This window comes from Lissotriton helveticus, chromosome 7 (genome assembly GCF_964261635.1).
Source record: "Lissotriton helveticus chromosome 7, aLisHel1.1, whole genome shotgun sequence".
NCBI classification, from domain to species: Eukaryota; Metazoa; Chordata; class Amphibia; order Caudata; family Salamandridae; genus Lissotriton; species Lissotriton helveticus.
This window is the reverse complement of record NC_136068.1, coordinates 123,107,613-123,125,632: the sequence shown is the minus strand read 5'-3', so window position 1 is coordinate 123,125,632 and position 18,020 is coordinate 123,107,613. Positions and strand designations below refer to the sequence as shown.

At 42.6% G+C, this 18,020-nt stretch overlaps 1 protein-coding gene across 1 annotated transcript in view; it reads left to right on the top strand.

Moving 5' to 3' along the window:
- The window catches only part of C7H20orf204 (chromosome 7 C20orf204 homolog), a 122,463-nt gene that overhangs the window by 85,949 nt on the left and 18,494 nt on the right, over positions 1 to 18,020 (top strand). Inside the window, exon 3 of the mRNA XM_078651661.1 lies at positions 13,251 to 13,328. Within this exon, the coding sequence (XP_078507787.1) occupies positions 13,251 to 13,328 (78 nt within the window). The remainder of the gene's footprint in view (positions 1 to 13,250; positions 13,329 to 18,020) is intronic.

Here is an 18,020-nt window from a genome sequence, read left to right as displayed (position 1 = left end):
CAATGGGGGCTAGCTAACTTTAAGGGGAAGAAAAAAGAGTGACTCAGGTACGTCAGACAATACAAGGAAAGCGCACTGTTTTCCTTTGAAAGCCCTCACCCACCGACCTAGTCGGTGGCATGCTTCATCATCGGGCCCACCACAGTGGCACCGAATGTGCCCCGGGTGTGCTGCAACGCCAGGAGACTGCGGAGCTGGTATATTGCTGCGTGTGCAGTGAAGGGGTGAGAAGTGAAAGTTTAAAAAGCTATACAAGCGGTCCCAGCACCCGAGGGTTAACAAGTGTTTAATAAACTGGGCCTCCGTTAGCTGTTTAAAAAGGCGAAAGGACAAAGTGGAGTGATTAATGATCTCCCATGTCCTGTGTGGTCTACATGTTTCTGCCAGTGCCTTTTCTATTATAAGCTGGCTTTCCTCAGGACCAAAGAGTTAAGTGAAAAAGTGCAATTAAATAATAAACTAATAAACTATATTAAGTGATTGTGTTTTTGTTGGCTATGTGTTGCGCTCGCTAAGGCGCTGTAGCTGTTAGAGGGGGATTCCCTCAGGCTTGTTCTGTTATTTCTCTGTAAAAAGCCTCATGGGTCGCCTGGCAGAGAAAGAGACCGAGTAGTTCGGTCTGGTTCCTCCTTGGACCTATTCGTCCTTCCGCGGCGCCCGGTGTGAGTAAAATAATTGCCTTGTGCTCACACGACTCTTGAGATTGACTCTTGATTAGGGGAGAGCAAAGTTGTCATGTTCTATGGTTGTCAGAAACTAAATCCCTTCTTGTCTAATCAGGGAAGTTAATCCTTCCTTGAACATTCGAGAAAGTTTCTAGCGAACTCTGAGCTTAGCTGGCAAACCCAAAAATTAAGTCTAGTATCGACAGTAGTAGACCTAGTTAACGTCTGGCCTAGGCCTTTACTGCTGTAGGTACTATTCCAATGCGCAGAGCCTATTGGGAAAATAGGAGCTACACTACATGGCGCCCAACGCGTTTGGAAAGGGCGATAAAACTAACGTAAGACATTTAGAGTAACTCAGTCGTGCTTTCTCACTCAGACCCCTTTTCCCAAATACTCCAAAGACGTCTGGAGTGGGTGAAAGGTTATAATATCCTCCAAAACCTCGCAGGAGGGAACTCCTATGTATGGTTCTTGGTCTAGTCAACGTTGAAGGATAAAACAGTTCCAAAATATTGTGCACCTAATCTCTGTTTCCATAAAGAAACCTGATCTGCAAATAAAAATTATACCATCCTGTCAGCAAAATGGACAGCGATGAAGAACGAGAGGTTACTAGATTAGCTACTGAAATAGCAGATGCTGATGCTACCATGCAAGCAGCAGACGCGGATATAATACTCATTCCGGTCGCCAAAAGGAGATCTATAACCTTAAAACTTATAGAAAATGGACTGACACCTAGAGGTGGCACAGTCATATTCGTAATCGAGGCACACGAATATCGGCAGACAGAGGTATACTATACATGGATACATTTTCCAGCAGCTAATACTATAACAAAGTACTTCCACTATTACAAAGTAGAGGAACCTCCTAATGAGTACACTCCTTTCGAGGAGGTGGAAGTACCACTCAAATTCCAAGAGCATTTGCTCTTATTTGATGGCGCCCTAAAACATAATAATCACATTACAAGGCTCGGTCCTTTAGGAAGACCAGGAGCAACGTGGCCGGTCTTAGCCGGATACACACCATATCCAGACATCGAAAGAATGCCTGCAGCAGAGCTGTTAATACAGCTAAAACAACTACTAAAAATTCACAGACAATTAGTTCAGTATGTAATGCGGACTTCAACAATTCAGCCAGCGATTAAACTTCCACAGCTGACCCCTCACCAGGGGAACACAAATAAAATTACACCACAGAACATCCAATCCTGCCTAGGTAAAGTTCCAGCTAAACGGGAACAGATACCATTCTGGTTGGCACAGAAAATTACCCAAATAGAGGCGGTGTTTCCTGACACCACCCCATTAGAAAAACACAGGATTCTGACTATATGTCTCCCAATGGGAATCGCACCACACATTGAGGACTGTGACACTTGGGGTACAGTCTTTGCTTCCATCTACACAAAAACGCACGGTGTTCCATCCATTTCGGTAATACCAGATGTGCTAAAACAAATTCAAGATGAATATGGTCCAGAACCTGCTTTAACTCTTGGTATGAAATTACTAAAAGACTTCAAGCAGGTCTCGGCTATATTACTAGCCAACATAAAGGGTGAAGCAGCAAACGTGGCGATCCGCCAGAGGTTAAAAGAGACAGATATAGCAGACCAACCAGCTGAAATTGCCAGAATCATAGAAAAATCCTATGAAGAACTAGGCAGAGATAGTCTAGGTGGAATACCAGTAAAACCGCAACTGACTACAAGTCCAGAAAAAATGTTTTTTAATAATAATAATAATTCACCAAAAAAGAACTGGGATGGAAACAAACAATCCAATCCAAAAGAAAAGAAATTCCAGTCCAGAGGAAGGTCTCCTAGGCGAAGGGAGAAATCTCCAAACCCGAGACAAAGGTCACCTCAGAGTGAACCCTCTGGGAATAGATATAACCTTAGAAATAGGGATAATATTAAAAAACCTGATAGATATCAAGACATTGATACACGTCCCTCTCAATCTTTTCAGAATTCCTCGCAGAAATCGGAAAGAAGAGGACGATCAGAAGAGCACGCCAAGTCCAAAGACAAGGAACCTGCTCAACTGAAAAAGAAATCACAATTTCCAAAAAAGAAGGTAGCCAGTATCAAGGTAGTTAACAATGCCGAGAATACTGAGGACACAACTGAAAAACGGAGAATGGGCTCAGACAATGCTAGACAGCGCAGCAGAGGTGAGCATAGCTCGCAAAGTCCTTATGGATCATCTGGAGACAGTGGACACGAATGAATACCTTCAAGTGGAAACTGCAGATACCAGAGTTAGCAAGCCCCACAAAATATACGAGATAACATTACGTATAGAGGGAGATAAGACTAGGAAAATAAGGGGACTATTTTGGGATAACCTATCCAAAGGCTATGACATCCTTCTAGCTGAAAAAGACTGGCCACCAGAGTTTGTCAGGGAGTGCCCTCATGGCGAAGAAGTAATTATGCCTGCCTTCTCGAATCAAATACCGATTCATAAAAAATATACACTTGCTAGAAAGTGGGCAGTGGCCTTAGCACCTGCTTTATATAAAAATCATGTAGGATGGGATGAGGATTCTCCTCCTCACAAAATCCAGTTAAAATCACAACCTACTGCACAAAGGCAGTACCCAATTAAGCAAGAAGCTAAAAAACAAGTAAATGAAATACTAGATCAGCTAGAATACCAGGGGGTGATTGAAACTTGCACCTCACAAATGAACAATCCTTTGTTTCCGGTCTCCAAACCAGACAATTCGTACCGTCTAGTTTTGGATTACCGACACCTTAACACATGTTGCAAAACTTTTGCAGTGCAAAACTCACACAGTGCTGCACTAATGAATAACATAGTGCGCAAAAAATACAAAACAACCTTGGACATCTCCAACGGATTCTTTTGTCAAAACATAGCACCAGAGAGCAGATATTTAACTGCATTCTCAGTAAATGGCACTCAAAAACAATTCTGTCGGTTAGCCCAGGGGTACAAGAACAGCCCGGGGGTATTCTCAGCGAGAGTAACAGAATTACTACAACTATATGATGATGAAGCATTATCTTATGTCGATGACATTTACTTAACAGATGATGACTTGGAGACTCACTTGAAAAGAGTGAACACCATAATACTTGGTTTCGCTGCAGAGGGTTACAAATTCAACTTCAAAAAGTCCAGAATTGCCCATCTGACGGTCCTATTCTTAGGATATGAGTTATCAAGTGAAGGCAAAAGCCTGGCAGACAATTTCCTAGAGAAATGTGCCGTAATCCAAGCTCCTAAAACCCTAAAAAACCTACAGTCAATTCTAGGCTTCCTAAATTTCGGAAGAACATATATTGCAAATTACGCAGAAAGGGTCAAACCCCTTTATGATCTAATTAAACCAGACTTTAAAAGATCCAGTTGGACTCAAGCACACACAGAAATTTTGAGATCCTTACAAACAGACATGCTAATTAAAACAAAATTAGAAACCCGTGATAATACACGCAACCTTGTGATCCGAGTCATCCCAGGGAGATGCGGATTCACATACCTAACCTCTAATGAGGGAGATAAGGTACCAATTGCATTTAAATCGCACTTGTACACTAAGGCTGAAATGAAATTTAGCCCAACGGAAAAAATTCTTACAGCAACACAGACAGCTATAGCAAAAGAACGAGCCCTGGCACAAGGTAAACGAATAATAATCGTGACACCAATACCAGCCTTAGAGGCGGTAACAAAGGCAAGCATTCCAAATGCGAAAGCACTCCATCCGAGATGGATACAATGGGCTAACTCTCTTGCTGCAACAGACGTGGTGTACGAATTTGATCCTTACTTAAAAACACAAGAATTTCTACAATATGAATTCGAATGTCCTCTGCCAACCGAAATTCTGCCTCTAGACCAATACGGCTGTATAATATATACAGACGGATCAGCACAACCCGCAGTAGGGGGTAAACAAGCTTACAGTGCTGCGTGCGCGATTGTTAAAGGTCGTTGGCACGAAGGGAAATTTAAACCAACCCTAACTAAGACCCAATCTCTAGGAGATTGCACAGCTCAGCGAGCTGAATTACTAGCATTCAAGATGGCGCTTGAAAATACCGATCGAGAATTCCCCACACTCATAGTGTGCGATTCGTATTATTGCGTTCAATCTTATAATGAATACTTGCAGATCTGGCTTCAAAATGGTTTCAAGGATGCGAAAGGAGGCACAATGAAGCATAAAATGCTATGGGAACAAGTAGCTCTTTTACAAAAAGAACTACCAAAGACTCACGTGATACATACACTGAGTCATCAACGTGATGGCGTTCACGTTGCAGGGAATTCATTGGCTGATGAGGCCGCGAAGGCAGCTGTGCAAACGGCTCCCGTAGCTGCCATCACCCGGTCAAAAACAAAAATAGACAGCGAAATATTACAAGCTGTCAGCGCTTCTGAAAAGGATTCGATAGAACCACTCCCTAAAGGCTTTCCATTAAAGTACTCATACATAACAGATGCAAACAATGTTCCTTTTGCTCAAATCCCTGGAGTGGGGGATAGGGCAATTCCAAACATGGAACACAGATTAGGACTAATAATAGCGGCACACGAAGGGCTTGCTTCTACCCATGCTGGCGTCTCAGCCACAGTATCATTATTAAAACAGAGATACTGGTGGCCGCAAATGAGAAGACAAACAAGGAACTATGTTCTAGCATGTGAAATATGTCAAAAAATGAAAGTATCAACTGTGAGACGTCCAGCACAGACGCCCCTTCTAATCTCGGATAAACCATTAGCCTGTGTTTATCTAGACCACTGTGGTCCCTTACAAAGGGATGGTAACTATAAATATATCTTGGTCGCAGTGGACTCATGCACGAGATTCATATGGATGTGGCCCCAGCGAACGGCTGACGCCAGAACTGTTATAAAAGATTTGCGGGTCTTTATCGGCACATACGCAATTGGCATTCTGCATTCGGACAATGGTCCTGCTTTTAGCTCTCGGGCTTATAAGGAGGCCATGGTCAGCATGGGCGTGCAATTGCGGTACTCTTGTCCATTTCACCCTGAGGGGAACGGAATTGTTGAAAGAAAAAACCGTGACATAAAGCAATCTATAACGGCAAAGGTATTAGGTTCGGGAGCTGGGTGGGTCAAACATCTAATAAGTGTCCAACGTAGTCTAAATAACTTGCCAAGAAATTCTCTGAAGGGATTCAGTCCGTACGAATTATTATTCGGAACTAGGATGTTGATCTCTGACCTTGATAGTCAGACTTCAGTGGTAACAGAAAAAAGCTTTGATGTCAAAGACCGTTTGGCTATTTTGCAGGACTTAAACAAAACAAGAAAAGACCTGAGCAACATACAGTTGAAAGAACAGCCAACAACCACTGAAGAATCACCACCTGTCCCAGCAAGACCTGTCTGGATTCCAAAAGTCGGGGATCTAGTCAGGGAGAAGATCGCGGTAAAGAAGGAATTTGGGCCTTCTTACAGAAAAGCAGTTCCTGTATTGTCTGTCAACGGGACAAGATCAGTTGTACTACCGCCACTTGCTGGAAAAAAGGAGAACCGAGTTGTATCCATCGACCTGGTAAAACCACAACATGTGGCCGATAACCAACGGTAGGCCAAGTGGACTCCCAATAAGTAGCAGAACACCAAGGTTTGCTACCAGTACAGAGGTCCTATCAAAGAGGCTCATCACATTCGAAACGCCTACAGAAGAACAACAAGGACTATGCAACAATGCAATAGAACTAAGTCCTCTGAAAACCCAAATAAAGACATTTAGCAGAGACACACCAATCTATACAGAAGTACCAAGTGAAAATGCAAGAAACAAAAATCCTGAACCAATTGGAACAATTGACAGAACTGCATCCGGTTACTTCATCAACTTCGATGATTCCTCCGACGGTTTCAGCGAACAAAAGACACAGCCATCATCAAAATCCTTTAAAGACAAAGCGAAGGAACTTTTGAAACAACTAAAAGAAACATATCTGATTTCTCCATGGATTGAATTTTGGGTGGGTTTTGGTGCATTTATCCTCATACTTTGGCTCATCATGGTATTTACCTTGGGACGCTTCATTGAGGGAAAATATGCTAAAATGGACACAGCAAGTCAGAACATCAACTTGGTCCTCAAACCACACACATCTTCACACGTCGAGAAACGAGAACTTTCTTCAGAACTTTCTTCAGCCAACTTCACAGCAATTCCAATACCTGGTGGGGTAGCCTGGGACAACACTGACTATGAAATTTATGGTCCGGTCGAGATCCTGAAATATCCACACCAAATTAAGATCTCTTTGAGTGACTTTGCAAAACCAAACTCATTTGCTGATGATTGGGACTTTGAAAGTATTAACAATATGATGTCTGACTTAGTAATGTCTGCTAAATTTACAAAACATGATTATTTGCAGGGTTCTACAAATTATGACAGCATGTACTGCTATAACCATTATGGTAACCATTTCGTGCATAAATCTGCACAACCTAGAAATGTTTTAAGTTATAATCAATGGGAACATTGTGCTACACCTCCAAAAGGGAGCTCTAGAACCGTTTATGACAAATATTCATATTTTTCAGGTTTTAACATAACTAATGCTGAAACATTTTATTACAAATTGTCAAACAAGACAGGGATGAAAACCATGATAACCAACACAAAATTGATATATTCAGATTCTTTCTTTGAAAAAATGAATACTTTTGGATTTGATTATTGGGACAAAAATGTTGATTTGAAAAGTGTTTGGGGTACAAAAGAATGGCAAGTACAGGGTTTAGAAGCTTTGTTTAGAGCCTGCATGATCCCAGAACAAATGATATTTTTAAATGACACCGTTCAACAAACCACCTGTCTTGGCCTAGCAAAAATCAAAGATTTAAATAACCTGTCTATTCCAAAGCCAACAATGTTTAGCAATAACTCTGATATAGACGTAAACCATATATTAAACAAAAACAGAACACATCCTGATTGGAAACAATGGTTGATCTGGCCTACAGATACAAATAACTGTCAAGATAGATTCCTGAATAAAACACAGGGTTTTAAAATGAACAGGCCAGACCCTAGATATCCTCAAAGACATCACCCAGGGATAATAACAACCTACAGTGTGGGCAAATTATGCCTTCAATGGCTACAAACTTCCACACTGCCTGAAATTAAGCAACACCTAACTTTACTTACTGATGGTGCTGACTTGCGTGATTTCATACTGGGACCACGCAAACAGCGTCATAAGCGTTTCATAGCAGCCTCTGTATATGCAGCATACAATGAGGCCTGGAAGGTTACTCAAATTGAGACAGCAGAAAGAATACGGGAAATTGACCGTATTAATTTGGAAAAATCACTTTCTGTAGTGGACAATGGGTTAATGACTCTGTCCTCCAGAATTTTTTCATTGGACAGCATTGTGTCTTCAGCAATCGATATATTATCGCAAGACTTACTGTTATTACAACATGGTCAGTCACAATTGCGTTCTATTGTACAGCTTGGCTGGACGTTACAAAATCTGCGTTCAGGCTACGTGCCTTGGCGTTTAATCAACACAACGTCACTATTCCAAATCTTTAACCTTACTGATAGACAAATCGGTATGGCGCAGAAGGGTGCTGATTATACAATCTTGAGCATTGAAAAACTAGAAAGATTACCAATGACAATGTCAGAACGACCTGTCAGTGAATGGATAATCCACGGAATCATAAATATTCCAATCTCAACCTTCAGGTTTCAATACTGCCAAAAATATATACAGGCTGGCATGTACGAGAAATTGGGAAAGGGGTACCTTAAAACAACTTGGAACCTGCCCTATTCACATGCATGTGTCAGTAACAAAGGACAGAAAGTGTTTCTTAGTGGCAACAATTGTGCTATGTCACTAAGCGGCACGCTTCTGTGTAACGGTATTAGTTTGCACGGAGCCTGTGAAGGGAATTCATACAACCTTTCATGTCACCAGCAAGGCGCACCTGCAACTGAAATAGAACCATTCTTTCAAAGACTCTATAATGGGAGTTACATTCTTATTGTAGACCGCAGATGCTGTAGTCTTATGCCCGGGACTCCTTATCTCGTCACTACGACGGCGAAGGTCAAGTGCTGTGGACGTTCTTTGTTCCCCAGCTCCTTTCCAGACAGGGAGGCAAGGGCATGGCCCGGTCTGAAAATTACTTCTTTTCGAATAGACACTTTAAGCAGAATGAAAACAGTGCTTCTTCAGACGCCTACAAGGCTCACGTCATCTAAAGAAACGTATGATCTACAAGTCGCAAGGACGACTGCAGAGATACATACATTATTATCAACCAATTCCCCCGTACATTTCGCGGAAATCCTGAGCGAAATCTTAAATATTTCTGATACCACTGGGGTCTCAAAGGTATTTAAGACAGTATTTTCGATGGCATTAACACCATTCAAAGCCATACTGGGTATTTTTCCAGATTTCGTCCATTCGATTTTTGGCGGACTTCCCCTGATCCTAGGACTAATTGCAGGAATCCTATTCCTGGTCCTTATTTTTCGTTATGGCAACCCATGTCACAGAACAAAATCTCGCGACAATGGAAGATACGATCCTAGCCATTGGATACCGGGACCGGATATCAAAAATCCTGGGACTCTCCCGGCTTAGAGACCTGAACATGACTTGGTTTCTATCTTTTCGACCAATGTGGCAAAGGTGTGTTTTACCTGTACTAAGGTGTCTGCTATGCGGAGAAGAATGCGTGTTAGACACCTGTCTGACGCTACAATCGGATGCGCCGGTGGATGCAGATACACTGTTGGTTCCTACCAAGGTTCACGCACTGTGCTGCCCTCAAAGGCTGCCAATTCTGATGACGGCATTCCTGGAATCTTCACCACTGCGATTGAAGAGTAGTGAAGTTCAAGATGAAAGCGGCATCGAACAGGTACGACCTTCTGTCAGCAATGCAAATCAGAATGTCAATGGAGACAATCATGCGCACGAATGCATGGTTACCCCTATTTCCGACTTAGAGGAACTTTCCCATGAAGCTGTTGACAGTTTTTTCGAAAGCCTGAATGATATGATGTTCTCTCCGGAACAGAAATAGAGACTTTTGAGTAAACTCGCACACGGCGTTCCCTGAATTCGGCCTTCAACTTTAAAAATAAAGTCACATGAACAATTACAATCCAGTTCACGGACAGCAACTTTTTTCAGCAAGCCCCTAAAATATTTTTCTATATATTTTTTCCCGGGACACTGATCTTCTGCTTAAAGTAAGAAACTATTCCTAGAGAACTAAGATTTCTATTTTTTTAGATACTTTATAGACTTTATATAGACTTTAGCTGCCCACTGGTATGTTCACAATAGATTTTATGTGATGAAATGGTTTCGACTTTTTTTTCTGTATAGCCATATTAAGAGCCATTTCATGTGTATTTCTCATATACCAACAAGCAATAATGCATAACAATGCGTGTTTACTTTTGCATTTAATTCATAGCTTAAGTGCATACAATATATATGACTGCAATTTTTCAGTATATTTGAAAATTTCAAAATGCATTTATGTATTTTGGGGTGGTAAGGTATACACTATACTCTATAGTATGTTGTACTATGTTATACTATGCATAGATTAGTAGATATGACCATAGTTAGCGTGGAGTGGGTGTCGTGTATTTCTATAGGTTCTGAATCGATCCCCCTATTCCTGACCCTATTCTGGTTAAACTTACTAGCTAGTTAACTAACAGTCAGCCCATGAGGCAAGAAATCCCCCATGATGCAGATACCGTTATCTGACGCAGTCACACTACGGCACAGGAACGTGTTATCTGATTAGGTCATAACGCTTGAGATCTAATTAGACAAGCGATATTCCTCCAGCCCCTGATAAGGCATACGACGTTCTCATAACAAATCAAACCTATGACAACCTGGATAATCCGTGCGGCCATTGTTTTGATTTCACAGAGAACTTTAGTAAAGAATGTGCTAACGAGCAAGTCGTATGACATCTTTATTGACGTACCTATGTCCATCCTTACGTCAATCCCGGCACCTTTAAGGTATAAATATTGCCGACCTTGCCCTATGCAAAACACACGCGTGGTGACAAGACGGAGCAGCCATACTTGCCGAAGCAGAGAGCCGAAGCAGACCCCGCAGGCAGCAGCCCCGCCTTCCTGACGCGCTGAGAGACGCGCTGCTATCTCAAGCCGAGAGACCCAGCACCGGCGCTTCTGGGCAGCCCTCGCAGGCAGCCTGGAATATCGAGAGCAGAGAAAGAGATACCATTCCTCATTCATCCTAAATTCCAGGTACAGAACTGAATAACCCCTCCTAGAGAATTCTTTAGTTATTCACTTGGCAAAAACAAACTTAACTTAAACTGTAACTTTCTATTCCCGCCCACGTATTAGACTTAGGTCAGGTACACGGGGTAGGCGTATTTAGAAACACCAGTTGAGTACGTTTAGTCAAATGTATATGTGTATGTAAATATATTTTAATCATTTTAAACATCATATGGCTCAGAAACCATATCAATGTTTTTACAGTATTATTTTATACTATTGCTTCTAATGTATGCACTTTACTTAACTATAAGTATCGCAATAATATCGATCCATTTCTCTTGTACGAGAAAAGAGACTGATCAATAAATAACATCTTTTATTGAACACGCCCGTCTCTTCCTTTTCTCTACATTCTGATGAGACTAAGAATGCACGTACTGACTGAGTAAAATAATTGCCTTGTGCTCACACGACTCTTGAGATTGACTCTTGATTAGGGGAGAGCAAAGTTGTCATGTTCTATGGTTGTCAGAAACTAAATCCCTTCTTGTCTAATCAGGGAAGTTAATCCTTCCTTGAACATTCGAGAAAGTTTCTAGCGAACTCTGAGCTTAGCTGGCAAACCCAAAAATTAAGTCTAGTATCGACAGTAGTAGACCTAGTTAACGTCTGGCCTAGGCCTTTACTGCTGTAGGTACTATTCCAATGCGCAGAGCCTATTGGGAAAATAGGAGCTACACTACACTTCCACCTGGTTGTTGTTCAACTCCTCCTCCTCTTCCTTCTCGTCGTTGTGGTCTTGAACTTGTGGTTGGTTGTGGTCCCAGTCCTGTAGATCTTTCTTTGTTTGATCTATGTTCTCCTGATGGCGCTGCTTCTCTTGGTCCTCTTTTTTTCTGCTCTTCTCACTGGACCTCATTTCACTAATGAGCACCACTCAAAAGCTTGAGCATGTCAATTACCAGTTTGTGAGCCTTTTGTTCTTGTGCGTAGGTGGAAAATAATTTTGTCAACATTTGCTTCTTTGTAACACAATATTTTTAAAAAAGTTCTCTGCAGTTCTTAGGGCACCACTGCATTATGTGAGGACTAATGAATTTGGAGGCAACTATAGGCACTTCGATTGGCTTTAGAAAAACTCTAACGCCACAAGTTTCACATAAGGTTTGACACTGCATTTCTGTTTGCTGGGTAATTTGCGTCAAACATGTAGACATCACCTTCAGGCTTGGGTGCCGCACCTTCTGCCAGGAGGCTGAGCAAGCAGGCAGAGACCCTGAAGGAACATTCACACACAGGCATATTGGGTGATAATTGACCACTCAAATTATGCTCCTGTACCCCCCCAAAAAAGAACAATTGATTAGCTCTAAAAGTGTCAACAGAAGAGTGATGAGGCGCTGAATATCAGAATTAGGCTTGGGTGAAATTAAAATTATGCTGGCATAATTAGGGGGATTTCGCGTTATGTTTGTTAAGTGAAATCCTCGAAATGACATCATTATCCATGTTACATAATTATGTGCCACTCGGGGTAAAAATATACTGTGAATGGGCCATTCGTAATAAAAATGTAACCTGGTTGTTAAAATGTTGCATATACACGAAAGCACATCACACGAATTTCACATACACCTAATTTGTAATGTTATGGCATTGAATTGTGGGGTATGGAATGCTCACTGTGTGCCTGTGGGGGCAGGTGGTGGGGACCAGCATTCATTTTCTGGGGGTACTGGGATGTATTTTTTTCTTATCACACTTTGAACCAGAACAAGATAATAGAACAGAAAGCAAAAGGGAGAGAGAATGAGACTAGGAAAGATAGGAACATTGTGACATAAGGAGAAAACTGGAATCAAAAAGACCCCTCAGAATGATGTAAAAAGACAGCAGTGAAGGGTGGTGGAAGAAAGTGGTGTGAGGTGGAATCTAAACTAGGCACCAATAGTAAAACTTTCGGGTCACTATTTTTTTGCAAATTAAGAACTGATAGACATCCCTATTACAAAATATGACTCCAGAACATTTTTATAGACAAATATTGAATTAGAAGAAAATAGAGATTGATCCCTGTACTTATGTTTTACTTATTTATTTTATTTTAGAAACCAAGCATTTGTGGTACAGGGTCAACATAACTGATTATTATTGATTTGTAAGAGTCAATGACGAGTAAAAGCAAAAGAGAAACAGAAAGAACTGTGAAATCAAACTATGTGGGTAAGAATAATACAAATGGCACAGATTTCATATAAATGCAATTTGTTTTATTGACAGAAAAATCTGAATGGAGCTGTGAAAAGCAGAAGCCAATCGAGAAGAGGGAAAGTTAGCCAACCCTGCTGGGCGCAGAAGGTACAGTGTCTCTCACACAAACACTCACACGCAGGTCCGGCTTTAGCGCTAGTGTCGCCCGGTGCCACAGTCTTTGCTGGCACCCCCAGTGACCACCATCTCGATGGATTCCTTCACTACCCCCTCAAACAGTGCCCCCTATTTCTCCATAGCACATCTCTCACTACAATGTGAAGCAGTCACATGTGTTCCATACTGGCAAGATTGCTTGGGCTGGAGAAGCATCAACTCAATATTTGAAACGTAACACAGTGGTTGGGGTTGGATTTACTAATAAGAATGTATTTCTCCCCAAATGAACCCTTCTTAGCAACCATAGAATGATGAAGGACTGGGAAGAAAACCTAAATGTCTAACTTATGCAGTTTGCAGTTTGTATGTATCTCCATGATGGCAGCTTATATCGCAGTGTGCTATATTAGGTTTGTACCTTATGAAGTGAAAGTAAAAGAAGAATCTCTGTGTCAAAAGCTGTAACCCACTGAGCTATTTATATCAAATACAATTCTGTGATCTGCATGGTAAATGTCGTTTGCAGCAGATCATTTTTACTCTAGTACACGCTTACCACATGTTTTACAACAACACATGCAAAAGAACAATTGATGGACAAAATACTGAACAATGTCAAAGAGTCACCCCCAGTCACCCCCAGCACAGAGATCAGGGCCTAAACCCATCGTTCTTTTGTTCATCATGCCATTCCAGTCCGAACTGCTAGGCTAGTTCCTCCCTGGACCAGACACAAGTAACCTGGGACCGGTTTTGGGATATCACCCCTCAACAGCCAGGCTAGCTTGACTTCAGTGGCATGAAGAGCACAGGAAATAGGTCTGGGCATACCCATTCCACTAGGGCGACAAATGCAAAAAGAACAATCGGTGGACGGAATGCTGAACAATGTCAAATATTCACCCCCAGTACAGAGATCTGGGCCTAAATCCATTGTTTTTTGTGCTCACCGTGCTATTCCAGTTTGGACCCAGCCATATGCAAATCAGTCTTGACCCTGCTCCCCATGGGAACATTACAGCCTGAAGTGCCAGGTCAGGTCCTCCCTGTACAGGAAACAAGCTTCCTTGGACTGGTTTTAGGGTATCACCCCTCATTAGCCAGGTTAGCTTGACTCCAGTGGCATGGAGAGCAGGAGACCAACGTCTGGGCATACCTGTACCACTTAGGACGACAAATATGAAATGAACAATGGATGGACAGAATACTGAACAATGTCAAACATTCACCTCCAGTACAGAGATCTGGGTCTAAATAGATAGTTTTTTTGCTCACCATGCCATTCCAGTTTGGCTCCAGCCATATTCAAATCAGTCTTGACCCTGCTCCCCATCGGAACAGTCCTAACCCAAAACTGATCCCAGGATGCTTGTTTTCGGTCTAGGGAGGACCTGGCCTGGCAGTTCGGGCTAAACTGTTCCCATGGGGAGCAGGGTCAAGACTGTTTTGCTTATGGCTGCGTCCAAACTGCGGTGGCGTGGTGAGCAAAATAATGATGGATGTAACCTAGATCTCTAACTGGGGTGAATGCTTGACAATGTTCAGCATTCCACCCATCTTTTTGTAGTGGCATATGTCGCTCTTAGTGGAAAGGGTATGTCCAGATGAGGGTCCCATGCTCACTATGCCACTGGATTCAAGCTAGCCTTGCTGATGAGGGGTGAAACCCAGAAACCGGTCCCAGGATGCTGGTTTCCCCGTCCAGGGAGGACCTAGCCTGGCAGTTCAGACTTGGCTATTGCCATGGGGAGCAGGGTCAAGACTGATTTGCATATGATTGGGTCCAAACTGGGGTGGTGTGGCACGCAAAAGAACAATGGATTTAACCCAGATCTGTGACTGGGAGTGAATGCTTGAGAATGTTCAGCATTCCGTCCATCATCTTACTTCATAGTCAATTTGAAAAAATACCCTGCACATTCTCTGAACAGCACTTATTGACATGTTTACATTGTGACACACACAGGCACACCCCACCAGCGTCACAACACAATGTCTGAAGGCAGGATGCAGAATCTTCTGGCACAAGTAGGATTTCCACCTTTCCCCAAGAACAATACCATCTATCCTTTCATATTTTAAGATTCTGCAAAGGCCCAGACCTGATTCTTCAGTGGAACTTTGTATGAAATCATCTGTATTCATTTTACAACTAGCATTTCTGTCTTTGTTTACTTTAATTATCAGGAAAGGGTCACTGAGGTAGCTCTAGAACACATTTTAGTGAGATTTATTATAATATTTACTCTTGAAAGCATGTACTGATAAGAGGAAAAACACCGGCTTTAGGTGATTTTCCAAATTTTTGTACCAGCAGGGATTTTAAAATGCCGGTCATGCTGATATAAAACCAGCCAGGAGGCAACCCTGCCTCCAGGAGGTGGACTAAGTCTGTGGCTCTCAGACAACTCCATTAATTGCTCCTGTGAGTCAACAGGCTTGCAGATGCCAAAATCCAGAACCTTTCACAGCTACACGGCAGTCGTCTTGAAGCGGGCTCTGAGGGTCACAAGTCACCAGTGCAAAGTATGGAAAGTGAGATTATTTTTCAAAGTCTTGCATCCCTGCTTTTCAGTCCCAAGCTGCACCAATTGACATGCACAACATGTGAGCCTCTACCCAAACCTCTCCATGGGGACCGTGGGAGATTCTCCACTAAAAGAAAATGTGAAAGATTTAGCGCAATAGTATATTTTGCACTAGACATTCCAAATACACTAATATACTAGCTATAAAGCAATAATGTTGTAGTTGGTTCAGATGGGGCACTCCTTAAATAGTCCAGTCATGGTATGGTAGGAGTATGATCCCTTCAAAGAGAGCTGTGGATGAAGTGGGCTTCTTCAGCCCTAAGATCGTCTGGTAAAATGAAGGCAGAATTGTGTGCTTTTTTGTCTAATATCCCGCAAAATAGAGTAAAAAGCCATGGGTTTCACGGACAGGTCAAATACCTATGTAAGAAATTTGACATAGCTACCTATAATATTTTAACACAGACAGTGGAGCTATGTTGTAGAGAAGACAGACTTCACATGCTCAGACTGGTCTTACAAACTTTGGCCTTGAACAGTAGTGTTGATATTAATCTCTTTAAAATCTTCATTAATATAAATGATGACATGTCTCCATATTCCATAGCAGCCAGGGCTCTCTTAAATATATTACTGAAAAGCACTCATTTGCGCCCCCCCCCCCCCATCCCAATTTGAGGTTTTCTGGAAATACGCAGATTTTGCTTCAAAATACTTCCTTTTCTTTTCCTTAACAAAAGCTTGTTATTTTATTAAAGTACTATGATCATCACCTACATAACAGCCTTTCATGACTCTAGCCCTCCACTACCAGCGTATAACTTTTGTCACATATTCACATGCACTACTGTTTCGTAAGGAAATAATTGCTCTCACATGACTATGTACCACAATCATCTATCTGTATTGTCCATCATTCGCTATGGAAGCCACCAAATGTTACCAATATCCACCTAATGCCAGGATGGCCATCGGATGGCCTGGCTGGTTACTGTTTGGTGGAGGGAGTATAAAGCTCAGGGATAACATGTTCATAATATGGCATGTGGGTCAGCAAGATGTCTAAAATGCCAACAACATGCCAATGGGAGCAATCCTGAGCAGGATGCCACCACAATGTGTAGACTGCCTATACAAGGCAAAAACAACAGGTGATGGACAGAATGCAGAACATTGTCATACATTCACCCCAGTACAGAGATCTGGGCCTATATCCATCGTTTTTTTGCACTCCACACCACCCCAGGTCAGACATGGCTATATGCAAATCAGCCTTGACCCTGTGCCTCATGGGAACAGTCCAGCCCGAACTGCCAAGCCATGTCTTTCCTGGACCGGAATCAAGCATCCAAGGACCGGTTTCTGGGTATCAGCCTTCATCAGCCTGGATAGCTTGACTCCAGTGGTGTGGAGAGCATGGGACTCACGTCTGAGCATACCCATCCCACTCGGGGTGACAAAGGCAAAAACAACAGGTGATGGACAGAATGCAGAACATTGTCATACATTCACCCCAGTACAGAGATCTGGGCCTAAATCCATCGTTTTTTTGCACTCCACACCACCCCAGGTCAGACATGGCCATATGCAAATCAGCCTTGACCCTGTGCCTCAAGGGCTCTCCACACCACTGGAGTCAAGCTATCAAGGCTGATGACGGCTGATAGCCAGAAACCGGTCCTTGGATGCTTGATTGCGGTCCAGGAAAGACATGGCTTGGCAGTTCGGGCTGGACTGTTCCCATGAGGCACAGAGTCAAGGCTGATTTGCATATGGCCATGTCTGACCTGGGGTGGTGTGGAGTGCAAAAAAACGATGGATTTAGGCCCAGATCTCTGTACTGGGGTTAATGTATGACAATGTTGTGCATTCTGTCCATCACCTGTTGTTTTTGCCTTTGTTGCCCCGAGTGGGATGGGTATGCTCAGACGTGAGTCCCATGCTCGCCACACCACTGGAGTCAAGCTATCCAGGCTGATGACGGCTGATAGCCAGAAACCGGTCCTTGGATGCTTGATTCCGGTCCAGGAAAGACATGGCTTGGCAGTTCGGGCTGGACTGTTCCCATGAGGCACAGGGTCAAGGCTGATTTGCATATGGCCATGTCTGACCTGGGGTGGTGGTGGTGGTGTGGTCCGAGCCATCTTTT